This window comes from Micrasema longulum, unplaced genomic scaffold (genome assembly GCF_059751315.1).
Source record: "Micrasema longulum isolate JH-2025_06_02 unplaced genomic scaffold, ASM5975131v1 h1tg001511l, whole genome shotgun sequence".
In the NCBI taxonomy this organism is placed as follows: Eukaryota; Metazoa; Arthropoda; class Insecta; order Trichoptera; family Brachycentridae; genus Micrasema; species Micrasema longulum.
Window position 1 is genome coordinate 40,040 of NW_028278695.1, and position 17,118 is coordinate 57,157.

The 17,118-nt window shown below is 31.8% G+C and overlaps 2 protein-coding genes across 2 annotated transcripts; one reads left to right on the forward strand and one right to left on the reverse strand.

The window, feature by feature from the left end:
- Window positions 1-6: 6 nt before the first annotated feature.
- Pus1 (Pseudouridine synthase 1) lies at window positions 7-8,903 on the forward strand. Its single transcript, XM_088236133.1, has 7 exons — window positions 7-177; window positions 274-526; window positions 1,200-1,366; window positions 1,989-2,262; window positions 5,395-5,494; window positions 6,567-6,722; window positions 8,040-8,903. The coding sequence occupies exons 1-7, from the start codon at window positions 99-101 to the stop codon at window positions 8,385-8,387; spliced, it is 1,377 nt and encodes a 458-aa protein (XP_088092259.1). The 5' UTR covers window positions 7-98; the 3' UTR covers window positions 8,388-8,903.
- Window positions 8,888-12,085, reverse strand: LOC148275105 (MYG1 protein). The gene is made up of 4 exons (XM_088236134.1): window positions 11,920-12,085; window positions 11,554-11,801; window positions 10,924-11,478; window positions 8,888-9,716 (listed from the first exon to the last, which is right to left on the reverse strand). Exons 1-4 carry the CDS (start codon window positions 12,067-12,069, stop codon window positions 9,557-9,559), a joined length of 1,113 nt encoding a protein of 370 aa, XP_088092260.1. The 5' UTR covers window positions 12,070-12,085; the 3' UTR covers window positions 8,888-9,556.
- Between the last annotated feature and the right edge of the window lie 5,033 nt (window positions 12,086-17,118).

A 17,118-nucleotide genomic window follows, 5' to 3' on the forward strand; every position in this document is an offset into this window, starting at 1 on the left:
AAATTTATTGTCAATGGTCCCGTCTTTCTCATGGTTGTACGATTATTAGAATAACCTCAAAATAATAGTAATTTTATTATACATTTCTTAATTATTCAATGTCCAGTTTCGTTCGCCGTGTATTGAACAAGTTTTTACCGAACAGATTCAAAACGTGCAGTTATTCAGAAAGATTGGGTAATATTAAAACCATAACATCCAATAAATACATTAATTGCCTTTAAGTTCATTTTATTTAACTTATAAATATGGTTTTATTTCAAAATTTCACAGGGTATGACCAGAAACTGAATAGTATTCTCTCCAGCATATATTATTTGGATATGGAAACTATCAAGCATGAAAGTTTAACAAAAGGTAAAACGAGGTATAATGGACGAATCAAGAAAAGAAGATGGGAAGAAAAAAGAGATGAATCCACAACTGAAGAAAAACGTGTGTGCTCTGAAACATTCGAAAGAATCAAAAGAAAAAAGGTTGCGATGCTGTTTGCATACTCTGGAGTTAAATACTTTGGTATGCAGAGGTTGGTTATTGAGATTATGATACTGTTAATATGAATTAATTCATGTATTTTATTTATTAGTGATAGACAAGTTTATTCGGTGACTTGTATGGAAGTCTAGGCTATGTAGGGCATATGACAAGCGGCAGAAACCTACATGCGTTTGTTTCCATTCATATTAAAAAATCAAACAAATAATGAAATGTTTTTGTTCTTCCATTATGCATTTTGTAATATAAATAGTATAGATGTACATAAATTAATTATAAACATAAATACTTAGTGTTTAAAACTGTCTGAACATTTTGTTGATTATCCCTGTTTATCAAGTCCTTATTGTTTGATCTCAAATGTAAAAATATTTAAAAAAAGTATATTGTTAAGTGTCTTCAGCACGGGTAACCCCAGTGAGGTCACATTATTTTTTGTTATTAATCATAGTCTATAATGGAAAAAAATATGAATAAATAAATACAAATTATCAATGAATACTAAATGTTACACAGTTATCAGTGATCACTCTAACCAGACAATGAATATTCGTGAGCCCTGTAAACACTTCCATTATCCTTTTTCTAATATGATTTCATTTTAAATAAACTTATTTAGCATGAAATAATTTTTATGTACCATTAATTTTAATAAATATTAATATACTTTAAAATAGATAACTAATAATATCATTATTTTTAAGAAATCCTGGAATGAAGACAATTGAAGAAGATTTACTCAAAGCATTATTGGCTAGTAAATGTATAACGGATGAAGCCTTTGCACAGATTCAAACAATCCAATTCCAGAGGGCTGCAAGGACAGACAAGGGTGTCTCTGCTGCTATGCAAGTTGTGTCACTTAAACTGCGTATGTATTTAAAATGGTATTTAAATAGCCAGACATCCATTTCAAAACATTGATAAATACAAAATAATGAAAGTGTGTAGAGTGCCATTAGTGATAGCGCAGTACTCTCGTTGTCTCAATTAAATTAAAATCTAGTGCATTTTTCTTTTCTATCTTATAGTGGTTATCGCGTTTGCCTACTGTGCTCAGAGGTCTTGGGTTATATTCCCGACAAGCTCGACATTAAATGTCCATTCAAATGGTGTTTTAACAGTGCAATATTTCAACAAATCTTAGACTGGCACCTAGAGTGTGTGACTGATCATCACTCCTTCATGTAGTGATCGAGATATGTTGCAATTCTTTATCAATACAGTGCTGTATGCACCATGAGGTGTGGATAGGCACAAGAGGTTGTTTCTTTTTTGTTGAGTTTTTTCCAATTGTACTTTTTGCCCAAATATGTATTTCTTATCTAAAACTGCTTATAAAACATAATTTAAAAAAAAAAAGAATGATTATGATGTTTTGTCATACAAACAATTTTTGAATTGATTTTTCTTTCCTGTAATGTGAACCAATATTCTAAATGCATCCATTGTCATAACTTGTTATTGTTCACATATTTTTATGTTGTTTATAGCCGATGTGGTGGATATTAAAGACATTAACAGCCACTTACCGGAGGAAATAAAAGTATTCTCAATAAAACGAGTCACCAAAGGATTCAATTCAAAAAGCCAGTGTGATGCGCGGACATATTTCTACATGTTGCCGACATATGCCTTTGAGCATCATAGTAATGTTATCGAGAAGCATGTGGATTATCGAGTGACACCAGAAATCCTAACTAATGTTAATAAAGTGCTGAAGAATTTTATAGGAACAAGGAATTTTCATAATTTTACTAGTAGAAGGTTAGAACTTGTGCTACTGACATACAATAAATAGATGTGTTATTCTCTTCCTAGCGCATCACATATTTAGCAAATATTGCATTGCACTCAATAATTGGTAATAGCAGCGTATAGCAAATCATGATATACATGCAAAAATTATGTGAGAAAGAGATTGTTGCCTGGATTTGAATACAACATAAGTCACTAAATGATAACTTTACAGGAGACAATAAAACCTTCATAAATCGGTAATTTTTTTATAAAACTTAAGTGTTATTTTTACCAAATATTTTGTTTTCAAGTATACATATACATGATTTTTAAGTGTTTTATCCAAACAAATTATTCCAAGGATACCTCTTGAACGAGGTACAAAAATGCGTTTCATCTCTTTTCTGTCAACAATTTCTTCATTTAAATGACTTGTAAATGCTATTTTGTACAGTGAAAAATATTCAATCTTAATCTCAAATAAAGAAAAAAAAAAAGACTTACATTGTATTCAAATTAAGGCGACGAGATCTAGAGACACTTCTTTAGCTGGCATTTCAGCCTAACTCGTTGCTTTATTTACGCAACTGGTAGTCAGTGTTATTACTTTTTTGGTTTAAATGTATTTAAATTTATTATGTAATTAATTATCCACCTTTTCAATGAATCAAGTTATATTTAAAAATGAAACAATATATCTGTTTTGTTCTTCACTGTTGCAATAAAATTGATGCATTTTCTCATCACCCACGACCGCTTTCTTTCTGCGTATCATAACATCACAACCAAAGTCTGTTTAAAGATTAAGGAACATTATCCACCAGTTTAAATGCCATTGACTTAACGCTTGTAATGTGTATTTTACTAGTATGAGTTGTGCATTAGGGTGGTCCTTATATGGGTCAAAAAATTGTTTTTTAGAGTTTTTGACAGGGCTCTATTTCATTTGGTTGTTTGGTTTATATTTTTAAAGGACGCAAGGTCCTTTAATAATTGTAAGTCGTTTCTCGGCGCTGAATATCCGACAGAGGCTTGAAACCAGTATTTTAAATATATTATGGCTGTGAAAATACATATATCATTCACTGCTTTCTCTTCCCTTTTTGTCAGTTTAAACTGATGTTTAAATAGGAAAATCTTTAAGCAATACATAGCTTTAGCCATCCATCTAGCACGGTGAAGACCAGCAGGCCTCCTAAATGAAACTCCTTTTTTTTAGGAACTCTTCCCAAGTAAATGATCGTAAGATTCAGCAACTCTTTATAGTCATCTCCTGGTTTATATAATTGAAGTTGTTTTGAGCAAAAAAAATCCTGTCTGCAGCAACATTTTCTATGATTTTTGAGGACGTGGTTTCATAAATTACTGTTTTATAATCACTTTGATCAATTTTGTCGCAGTTCTTCTTAAACCTTTTAAACAATTGGATATCAGGACAACTAGACAGACCGAGCGATTGACTCACTACAGCTTCTAACATAATTTCCATTATATGATGGCGACAAGCCAGCCAAAGCATATCTTTTTCCATTTTCTGCTCCAAAAGAACACAAGCTTCATTTCTCAAACTGGTGTTTACAGTTGTAGTGTCAAAACATTAACTTTTTATTTTATCGCTCAAGTCCCATGAATTTATTGTTTCGTAAACGGCTGACGCACACGCTTCACCTGTTCCACGATCCAATTTTGGAACCGCTAGAAGCTGATCGACTCCAAGTCCTGATACCAAAATTGGCAGACGATCCTACAGTTTCATGACCACTTATATCTTCAATTAACTCGCCATCCCAATGAATTGTTAATGGCAAATCAGGTTTGAACTCCCTTCTAAGAGACTGCTATTGATTTTCAATTTTTCAAACGCTGCCGACGAATAGAAGATCTATTAACATTAAATTCTAAAGGGTCACATCCTGCACTTTTTAAAGTAGATGCTTCAACAACAACAGCTTATCTATCACTTAATTTAGAAACATCAAGGCTAGCAGCTAAATGGCTTTTAATTATGTCTTTTCGAGCTCGTTTTTGTGGCGGTTGAGCTTTTGAAGATTCTGATAAAATTTCAAAATCAGATACAGTACTTTCTTCGCTGGTGGTCGAAGAAGAAAGTAAGCTTTTTTCTGTCAAAGCCGAGATACTTCTGTTTCAATTTCACGTTATTTTTGCTCACTTTTTCTTAAACTTTTTTTTATCTACTCAACCAATTGAACCCTGGCGAAATTTCTGTCATTGTGCTAATAAAAACTGTTTCTAAACCTCTTCTATAGTCATAATACTTAAAGCTTCAGAATATGCAATATCAAACAAATCTTCAGATTTTTACCAGTCTTCTTCTTTTTTCTCTAACACTTCCGAAGGTTTTTTTTGTTCTCTTTATTTTTTTTAGATTTTGCCACTCTTTGAAGTGTTTTTCTATTTTAATAATTACATCCTTTTTAATCTCGTAGTTATACTAGATTTTTCCCACAAATGTATTACTTTACATGCAGCCACAGTCGCAGAATCCCGAACGGTTCTATATTCTTCATTTTTGTAGTAAAAAAATAAACGTAATACTTCACTAATAGACGGTAACTTTGATTGATTCAGATTTGGTGTTGATTGGCCGACAAGCCAAATGTTGGTTTTATTTCTAGTTAATAAACTCCCGCCACAACTTGTGGACGCCATGGAAACAAGTATGTATGGTTGGAGAAACAAAATGCATGCACTCTCGCTAATGACTGCATTCGAACTGAGGTCCGAATCTCGACCCATAGGCACAGGAAAGAAGTTGAAGAGGGGGGAAGGGATGAGGGGTTAACTGTAGAGGGCTAATGAGTCTTTCTGTATGCTATTTCACTTCAAAATAGGGTAATAAACATGCCAGAGTCAATAAGCCGGATCCATAGTTAAGTGGCCATACAATGTTTTTTTCTGAATTTTTTACTTATTGTAGCGATCTCTATAACCTATCAAAAAATTAAAAAGCTGTCATTTTAGGGTACAAAATCATACGACGGGGAGCCCACTCAATTTTTTAAAGTGGGAAAATAAGGACCACCCTATTGTACATATTACAATTTTTTTTCTTACGCATGATTACATTTTCTTTAGGAACAACTTAAATTCAGGTTGAAAATGGACATAGGTACAAGATCATGCATAAATTTATTTCAGAGAATTCTTCGACCCTTCAGCTAAGCGTTATATTATCTCCTTTGAATGTGAAGAGCCATTTATCAAAAATGGAATGGAGTTTATAATTATCAAAGTGAAGGTATGAATAATTACTTTTTATATCTGATTTTATATTAAAAATATTTCTTTTAATTTGAATTTTGTATAATTTTAAACTAAAATAAACCACTGTTTAAAAGGTATTGAAAAATAAAAGATAGACATCGTTTTAGCCAGCAAAGATATTGTACATATTCTGTGCTGTAATATATCAAGTCGCTTGTAGTGGTGAAAAATATAAACATTTTGTTAACCTTTCCCTTACTGTCCTAAAAACATCTGCGCGTTACGGTGCTGTGTAGTCATTACACATGCAAAAAATGAGAGATTTTATATCGGAAAAATGTAATGTTCATAGGCAACTGGTTCAATTTTTTATAATTGAAGTCAAAAGTGATAATATTTTGCATCTAATTGCTTAAAATATGAAAAAAAACATTAGCTTATGCTCTCAGCGACGAAAGAACCACCCTCGAAGAAAACCATATAGCCACTAACAGTACTAACTGGCGTCTAGGAGAAGTATTAGAAACTTCGATGTTCGCGTGTGTGACGCGTGAAATTGTCTCTCTCGCTCCGGAATATCCCTGTATCACCGAGAGTGAGACGTAAAGAGTGTGTGAGACATTTATATTATACTAAGATCCCCGCAATATGCGACACATTGGTAAACTTTCTATTATATTGATGATTTATCTCGGACTTTTGATAAAATGCTTTATCTGTTCCCTATTAGCATTTATTATTTAATAAAAAAATATTTCAACACCGATACGTAAATGTACGTACATTCAACACCGTAAACTCACTGCCGTAACGTTAACGTAAATTCAACACCGATACGGAGGAATACCGAAAATCTTAGCCCATAATTTGTTATATTTAAGGAGATATTAAAATTATTAGATGCAATGTGCAGTTACACATCACCGGGAAGGGTTCAAGAACGCTGTTATTGAATAATATTGCATATCGAGTACATTGATTTATATTGATCTATGGTCAAAATTCTTTAGTTGTTTAACTATTACTATTTACTGTCTATATTGTACGATCAATGAAATTTACGATAATATGAGATATTATATTATACCTTTCATTTGCAATTTCAGGGACAAAGTTTTATGTTGCATCAGATCAGAAAAATGGTTGGTTTGACATTAGCCGTTGTAAAAGGATTGACTGAAGAGGCAACAATAGATAGATGTTGGACAGCAGACAGGCTTGATGTTCCTACTGCACCTGGTTTGGGGCTCGTTTTGGATCAGGTAAATTGTTAATTCACATGTAAAACAAGCGCGAGATTAGTCATCCTGTCTTTACAAAACAAATTATTGTAAATGGTGCATCAATACAGTGCCGGATACTTCATTAAGTGTGGAAACAGAAATAATTATTTCCTGTCATCTCTAGATTGTACCTCTCTTTTTAGGGCCACTATTGGGTTTAGCCGGTATAAAGAATATTAAGCACCAATTTTCTTGCTAGCTGCACAATCTTAATACATAAAGCGTCATGGCGTTTTAATAAAGTACAAGTTTCTTTGCGCAAACTTTTTGACTGCGATTCCTGAATCGATCGAATATCTGGCTGGCCTGGATCTAGACCTTTAAATTTTTATTTGGTTTTTTAAAAAATATTTTCTGTTTCCTGTCATACCCTAAAAAAATGAATATAAAATACATCCTCAGTTTTAGTTTTAATGCCTCAGTACCAGAGTATTTTTTTTTTTTAGATTTATAAATTCTATTATTTTTTCAAATATTTTCACAAAAATTTTTTTTTTAAGCTTGCATAGTTTACAAAAAAAAAACATGTACTTCAGGAATAATATTGATAATATTGGAGCTCAGGGGGATAAAATAAAGGTACAGAGTATAAAAGACATATATTACTGTTATATATATAAAAAAAATGGTAAAAGACATAAAATATAATTATAAAAAAAAAATATATATATTTATAAGTATAAAAAAAAAAAATAACCGTGAAGTTTTTTTAAATTATAAGATAATTGAGAAAACAATCATTATAAAACACAAACGTCAGAAAAATCAGGGGCTACCAGCATAAAAATTATATTGTTTTGTAAAGAATAAATCTTTGGCTAGATGCATGCAAGAAATGGGGCAGATTGGTTTAGAAAATAACGAGATATTTTTATTTTTCTTCGTGTACCCGAGGAATGACGCTGGTACTGAGAGGGTTAAAAATGGGAAAATATTGTTGGCAGTGGTGTGCTGGGCAGATTTCTCAGGATGCTATTAATGTTTTACAAGTCCCATGCTTCAAACCAATATTGAATTAACAAGAAAGGTTGAATTGTAAACGGTTTAAAAAATGTGCTCTTAAACAAATAACGAATTTTACAGGAGAGTAAAAAGAAAAATAAAACCTTACTTGTGGGACACTAGGTTCACATACAATTACAGAAAAAAATGCCTACTTTCAATTTAAAAATTCTTGAACATACAAGATTTTTTTCAGGATACAACTAATGAAAACATTCGACTCAAAAATCAGAAGGAAAACATCATAAAAAGTTTTGTTGATTACAGATATTTTAAATACACTAATATTTTCAGATACACTACGATAGATACAACAAGCGATATGGTTCTGATGGAATTCATGACCCTTTAGTATGGGAGGAATCGCAAGTGGAGCTTCAGGAATTTAAGGAAAAATTCATTTATCCAAATATCATAAATGTGGAACTTGAAGAACTGAGCATGGCTACATGGTTGGAAGTTCTGCCAAGACATGCCTACGATATCCGCGATGAGGATAAAAAATTGGAAGATGATATTGATAACGAGGACAGTGATAATGATGATTGTGAAGTCGTAAGATCAAACACCAAGAATATTACTAAAGAAAATGATACAATTGAAAAAGAAATGCCAAAAATTTCTCAAAGTGCAGCTTTGTAATCATTCATACATAATCGTTCCATTTCCGCACCTAATGGTGCATAGGGCACTGCATTGGTGCACCAATCGTAGCGTACCTTGATCAATTTTGTTATATGAAGGAAATATGATCAATCATTCATACATAGTATTAATTGTGCTCATGGCACTTAAATTTATAGAACTGCAAAAAAAATATTAAATTTGCTTGCATGTTTACTACATATTTATATTGTAAATAAATGTGTTTGTACTTACAACTACATGTTGATATTTAAAATAACAATAATTTATTCAATAAGTTGACGAAAAATTATTTACTAAACACATAATTAAATCATTTGATTCAGTATACTACTTTTATATCTAAAATACTGAATTATTTCAAATAAAATAAAGTCTTTTTAAAACTTCAGTAGTTAAACAAAACGAAATTTATATTAAGTATATGTAAGCAGAATGTGCACAATAAATCAAGTGTATTGTATAAAATAATTATGTAAAAGGCAAGTATAAAAAACTTTTGTAGATACAAAATGTTTATATTTATTTTAAAGAAAAAAGTAATGGAACGTTACAAGTAATTATACAATAAATATTTTATTATAAAATGCACAGAGACCCATTTAAAAAAAAAGATTACCTGTGTTATATGTAGTTTACACATTCTTAGGAAGAACATGCTACATATTTTGAAAAGCTTTATTTTATACTAAGTAAAATATGTTGAAATAAACAGGCATCATTAGTAAAAAAGAGTATAAGAGATGTTTGTATTTGATAATTTTTTTACGTTGATGGCATTAAGTTTTGTGATTTTCATGATATTGAGGTTACGACGAAATAAGTTAAAGTGAAGATATTAATTTTGGTAAATTATAATAATATGTATTATGCAGATAATGTATATATAAAATCAAATTATCTTTAAACCTGATTATGCCTATTATCGATATTTCGATGGCATGCACCTACTTGCAATACAATGGTGACTCTTCACAGCCCATAATCAGTGCATAAACCATGATTATATAACAAAACTTTATTTTCTACAACCTTTTTGTAAATTCAATTTTGTAGAATTATGGGTACTAAATACATTGATGATTCTTAGAAATAGATGCAAATTTTATAAATGAATAATCAAAATAATATTACGACAGTTGAGAAAAAAATATTTAAATTAAGTATTATGCATTAAGACTTTGCACGGCCATTTCAAGCGCTCCTTCTTTAGTTTTGTTTCCTCCGATAAAACCAGTGGCGTGGCAGAAAATACATCCCGGTATTCCTGACGTCTTACTTAACAAGTCATCTCTGATGCCCATCCATTCGCTTTTTAAGAATTTCCTGTAATAAGAAAATAGTTAACAAAATTTTCAATCTACATAATTCAGTAAGAAATACAGTCACGGTGTGGTACCATATGTAATATGGTGTCACTTATAAGAGATCTGAGGTTTGATTGCTCTGAAAACAATAGAAAAAAATAAATATTTAAGCAAAATGCAAAGTTCCTAGCGTTTTCTTTTGTAAAAAAAAAAAACCCCGTTGTGATTATTATTTTGCGCAAGTATAATAAGGTATAATATTATATACATATATTTTTAAAGTTATAAATAGCCGACACGGTTTAAAATTTTATTGTTCTGAAATTGCCGATTTTTATTCTGACTAATATTTTGCTACACATAAATAAATTGATTTTCCCTTTGGTAAATTTTTAGTCCGCTTTGTAGTGTAGTAGCTAACACAATTGGCCACTATGCGTAAGGTCTCAGTATGTTTTTTGGAAAATTAAATATAATATAAATATTGATCTAGAAAGTTTATTTTTTTGATAAAAAAAGAAACATTTGTGAATGATCTGTGAATCCGCGATACTAGCCGCACGACCACAACCTCGATTCTTTTGTAATGAGAAATGAGTAAATGACAAAAATACTCCTTACCTTTTTTCTATGAGCCTTACGGTGCGGATAATTATTGTAAGAATGATTGTAATTTTAAAAACTATTTGTACTTTACTGAAAATTAATCAAGAAACTATAACAAGACTGTACAGCTTGTTCAAATATTTGTCGACAAGGACTGAATTCCACATGGAAGAATTATGGATTTTTTTCACAATGTTTTAAATGGCCACTAAAATCAGTCAATGACAGGCCGTAAGCCCTGTAAATGCCTAGACTACCTTCTCAATAATGTTTGCCATCTCTATTTATAAATAAATTATAAAGGTAAAGAAACCATTTTTACTGATGTAAAAGTATATCAAAGTCATTAAATTCAGATTGCGTTGGTCAGGGCATTTGCACTGCTTGAGGGATCTGGAGCCCCCAAAAAGAGTTGTTTAAAGAATCAGTGTTGGGAGATCAAGACTGCAATGGTTGGATGATGTCGTGGCAGAGTGTCGGGGTCCAGGGCAGCAAAACTGGAAGGTGGCAGTCAGAGACAAAACAGGATGGAGTCATTTCTCGAAGGAAGCTAAGACCCACTAAGAGTTGTAGTGCTGAGGAGAGATAGAAAGATTAGTATATCAAAAGATCATTTGTACCTGCATACAAAACTTCCAGTTTTAATAGGAACACATTGTACTCTCCAACCCCCCTTCCCGTCCGAGAATATGCAGTAGTTGATGGTGCTGCCAATGTCAAGGGATTTCTCCAAATCAAATAGATGTTCAGTCCACGGTGCCATGGGATCCAAGAAAATAATTTTCCCACTTGGGTGAAAATCATATCTTGTTTCGATTGCTTTCTCTACAATGTCTCTAGCCGGCCACCAGGAGTTAACAAAATAAGAAATTTTGTCCGAGAATTCATTACCGACTATAACCATGGCCTCTTCAAACTTTTCTTTTACATCGTAACCAGCTGGGGCATTCCAGCCGGGGTTTAATTTCTTTACTTGTGAACTTATGTCTGTTGTTATTCTATAAAGCGGTTCTCCTTCACACATCATGATGCCATTGTCAATAGCATCAATTTCTTGAATTAGGCCTTCGTAAATTTTTTCAAACAATACTTTTATGGCATCATCTTTGAGTTTAGATTTTGATTTGATGATTTGTTCTCCAAAGTGTACATAGATTAGTCCCGCCGAACTTAGTCTGCAATTTAAGAGGTGATATCAAACAGAATGAGCAGTTTTTGCAAATTTCATTAATTAAAAATGAATTACAAACCTGATGTTAAAGTTTTTAGTTGTTGAATGTAAACTGCTAAAAGTTTCCTTAAATTCTCGCTGATGATGATCGTATCTATGAAGACTTTTGTTATACACACCACCGACATCAACAACAATATCGCACGTTTTTAATAAGTCGGGATCTCTACTTCTTATGATTTCAGCGTTCTCATATTCAGGGAGTTGTTTGAGTAAATAGCACGCCAAAACTTCGTCACAATGAAAAATGCCATCATGGGTTCCAATCTGAAAATATTAACCCATAATTATTTCTGAAAATATATAAAGCATGTAATATTTACCTGTGTAAAAAAATAACAATTTATTATTAGGGAGTCGAAAATAATGGAATAGAAGCACTGACCTTTGTAAGTTTACTAATATCACACATATTTCGTTTCAATGAGGTATGCTTTACTATTTTAATACAATGATTTGTAATGCAGTTTCGTTTTGACTTTGACACAACGTTGTTGATTTTGAGAGAAACCCGGCACGTTGAGATCGAGAACATAACCAAATTCTATCTACTTTTGACAGCTAGCATCTATGGTTGATAATTGAAATCTCTATGGCTCTCTGTAGGGATGTGATACCCAATGTCCAATAAGTATGGTTCCTACCTCAAATATTATAACAATAATATAAATAAAAACTTCGAATTTTAATGATGTAAATAATAACTTCTAATTGTAATAATGTAAATTTATAGTAGTTTTACATTTTCACGCGTTTTGTAAACACGAGATTTTATTTCTGAAGCCGTGATCTTTGAATATTCGAAAGCTTAACAATATAAAAAAAATTAAAAAAATTCAATGACGGGCAGATAATTAGCTTTTTACTAAACTATTACCTTAATGTTATCAACTCGAGTACTATAAAAATAATAATTTAAACAGAAATTTAGATAACTCAAAATTAAACATAAATACTTTAAGTAGAGATAGCATAATATACCAGGGCTGATATTCTAAACGCCCTCGCGGGCTAGAAAACGCGTTGCTAGCACGTAATTTACGTATTAATTACGTGCTAGCAACACTTTCTACCCTCGTAAGAGCGTTCAGACCTACAGACGTGGAGACTATCACCATAAGTACACCGGCCAAACAGGGAGAAATGTGTATTATTTATGTTATGCATAATAGTACATACTTTCACATTAAGTGATGAGTAAAAATTCAAAAGAAGTATGAAAAAAGGTTCTAAAACATACCTACATTAATAAAATGAAAAAGGACTATCAAGAACTTAAAATTATATTTCGATATATGTAACATATTCCTCAGCTTCCTGTCTAGTCTTTTTAGTAATCCATTTTTGTTTAAAAATGGCTTCTGGATTTGGGTTCTGAGAACTGCCTTGATATGTTCACCCCACCAAAACAGTAGTCTATTTGAACTCGGAATTATTGTTGCATGTCTACTATTTGTATTTTATGTTCATATCCATACAGTGTTATTTATTTACTATAGGTATATAGAACATAATATAAAAATAATGTAAATGAATGCCTCGACACGGGTTATACCCAGTGAGGTGTTCATATAGAAAAGGAAAAATATAAAGTCTTATGTGAAATAAATAAATGTTAAGCTTGTAAGAACGTTTTAAAAAATTCATACCGGAGAAGCAAAGAGCAAGCATCTGTGTAAATATTTTTTTACCTACCTATGCAAATATCATAAGTGAATGAAAATTACGTTTTTTTTCCCGATACGTTTTGTTGATCATTTGTGGACGTGTAGATGCGTCAATTAAAATTCTCAACTAACGACTATTTACTCAATCGAAAACGATAACCGAGTTGTTGATATTATGTAAAGGTACCTACCTATAACAATAGTCCTTAAAATATAGCTTGATTAGAATGACAGCTGTCAAACCAATCAATCGGGTTTTCACGCGGGCCATAGTACAACTACCGCTTTAATCAAGGTTACAGATGACATTAGATACGCAATGAATAACAAAATGCTAACTCTGATAACATTACTCGACTTCAGCAGCGCTTTCATCGCTATGGATTTCGATCTTTTGTTGGCTAGGCTCAAAACACTAAATATGACACAACCGGTTATAAAATGGTTCGGATCGTATTTACGAGCTAGACAACAGTGCATCAAAACACCAGATCATCAATCGGAATGGGTTGATATTGCCGCTGGAGTACCTCAAGGTGGAGTTTTATCACCATTACTATTTTCCCTGTTTATTAATCCGATTGCAGATTGTCTCAATTGTTCATATCATCTCTATGCAGATGACTTAAAATCATATCTTCATTGCAGACCTGAAAACACAAGCGAAGCAATAGAATCGATGTCTAATACACTAAATTGCGTGTTAACATGGACAAAAGAGTATGGTTTTCTAATAAATCCATCTAAAACACAAATTATGTTTGCGGGTAGTCAAAGATTGCTTAACAGGCTAGACGTATCTTCACTTAATCCTCTTAATGTCAATGGTACCATCATTCAATACAGAAAATCCGTAAAAAATCTAGGAGTACTAATGGATGAACATCTCTGCTGGCGAGCTCATACTAATGAATTAAGCCGCAAAATAATTTTTAGTCTACACTCACTTAGAAGGTTGCAAAAATTCTTACCCATTAATACTAAATGCACCTTTGTACAAGCATTACTACTACCCATTCTAGATTACGCTGATGTTTCCATGACTGATTTAAGCTGTGAGCAACTCAATAAACTAGAACGAATTCAGAATACATGCATAAGATACATTTTTGGTCTTAGGAAATATGACCACATTTCTGATTATCGTCGGCAACTGAAATGGCTCAAAATTAGACAGCGGAGAGACTATCACTCCCTCTCACTTCTGTTCAATGTACTTCATAGTCCTAACGCTCCTATATACCTGCGTGAAAAATTTCAACGCATATCAGTTCATGGTTTACCTCTTCGTTCTAATTCTCAAGGCACTCTCTTAATACCCATCAACAATTCCTCTTTCTTCTCTAACTCATATAGTGTCCATGCGGCTTGACTGTAGAATCATCTCCCACCCTCCATCAAAGATGTTACTACATTATCTCTGTTTAAATCACGTCTGAAGAAACATCTTCTTTCTCTTCCTTTATCTCTCCTCCTTTCCCCTTTTCTCTTTCCTCTTTTTTCCTTTTTCCCATTGAGTAATAGTTTTGATTTAAGGTAATTGATAATTAAATACGTTTATTTCTATTTTTATATATCTTTAGCTTTTTAATCTTTTTTTTCTATTGAATATGTTCTGTAACTTGAATTATAAAAATAAAACTTTTATTTTATTGGTTGGTTGGATGAAATTGCCATTTGGCAATAAGCCCGCCAATGTAAAAATAACATTATGTACAAAAAGTAAAATAAATAATTAAAAAAAAAAAAAAACTAATTTCTCTAGTGATGGAAATTACTGATCACTGATCAAATCGATTTTATCAGTTATTTCATGCAATCATGAAACTCTGTTTCCGAAAATTGATATAAAACCGAAAAAACAAGCCTATTATAGTGTGTTTAACATAATTTTTCACCAAAAAATGAGACATTTATATTTTTTTCATGAACAACATCAAACGAACAATTTTTTTATTCGAACAATTTACATTGATCAATTTGTCCATCTCTAATGTTTTTGCAAAATGTAACTTTGTAAGAACCTAAAAAAAAACCTTGTAAGAACGTCGTTAATAATTAGGTTTATTTAGTTTTTTTTTAGTTTTAAATCTGATTTTATATATAAATGTTGATTTATGTTTCAAGCATTGTAAGAAAAAATAAATTAACACGCCAGATTCAAATGATTTTTCGTGTGTCAATATAAATGACTCCTTTGACGTTACTACAAAGTTATGTCGTCACTTTTTCTGACAACTGTCATTCTAATCATGTTACATTTTTTAAGGACTATAGTTATCGACCCGGAAATGACGTGGTAGGTACTTATTTAAAAAAATGTATTTTGAAAAGTTCTAGTAAAATCAAAATACTTCTTTTACCTTCATGATTTTCCGAAATGTAGTTTTTCTACTGACATTTCTTTATGGAACTGCATTTTAATTACACTTGAACCTCTTTTTACACTGGGGATACGTTTAACACAGTACCGTGTAAAAAAGTATACTAAAAACGAACAACGCTGGATAGGTTTCCTTGTATAAAAAATATTTTGCAAAATTCCACTTAAAAAGAAAGCGTTACTCTGTTATTGGTGGCGTCCGTCTACTCCCAACTGAAGGAATGTCTCAATCGGAAAAAATGACTTTAAACGCTATTCTTGGTGCTTGGCAATCGCGATGAGAATCTTCCTCTTCAGGGAGGGTTACCTTTTTTTTCTTTCAATCCGTCAGCGCATAAAATCTTCTTGGGTTATCCCCGATCACTGGACTATGGAGTTTTAACCAGGTCATGGTAAATTTAATGACAAATTATATGTTTTTAATATTGTTGATTCCCCTTCGTGCTGCTGCGGATATCCTAATCGATCTTCTGAACACATTCTGTGTTCTTGTCCCTTTCCCCCTCTCTATGATAAATATTTTTTAGGCTTCCAAAAAGAACTTCTAGGCTTTTAAAAGGTTTTGGCATTTTGTTTTCGTTCATAATCATTTCGGAAAATTGATCATGTCCAATCAATTTAATCCCAGTAAGTGAATAATTCACTTCCCTCTTTTCTCAATCCAATAAAGTGCATATTATGTACTTCTGGATTACCTTCTTTCAGCACAAATATGCTAAGGCTACCAGATTACAGAGAGCTCCCTCGGGTAGCTTTTCTCGTTCGGTAACGAGCAACTTTTCCGTGTATGTGGGCACCGCCAAGGAGACTTATGTCCTCAGATGCGGTGTACGGTATGTGGTGGGCAAGCTGTATAAAAATAAATTTGTGATTTAAAAGAAAAAATGTAGTAGATTTTTTCCTAAATACAACATGATACAAAAATGCTTTGAAAAATTGTAACAAAGATTTTTTAATATCACTATCATATATTATTATAAGCCAAGTAAATTTTTACGGCTCTTTTGAGCGATTTAGGGCATTCCAATAACGAATGGTATAATTTATTATATTACTGTGTATAACTTGTTACATTGTTCAATTAATGTTTAAAAAAATGTTTTATTCAATTTTTGGACCGTGTTATTAACGTATTAATTTTATTTATACTTTTACATTGTTTGTATTCTTTTTTTTAAACAGAATAATGTTCTCTCATTTTACAAAATGTGAAACATGCTTAGGCATAGGATTAGCTATTTAACAAAGTTAACATAATAATAACATATAAACAGTATACACCTACCAGTCGGACGATGTCGGTCACGACGAATCCCGGTCACTGGTGAAAAATATAAATAAACAGTGGAGTCAAATTAAATAGTGTAAATATAGGTAATGAGGAAGTTGGTTTTTTTTTTGTTGTTGATCATATGACTAGTGACGTCGTTCAAAGTTCTTCGTTTTTATTGAAATATTTTAAATATTTTTTTTCGTACATTTTCAAGAAACTTTGCTGTACAATTTAATGCTTTAATTTTTACCGTGTGTATAT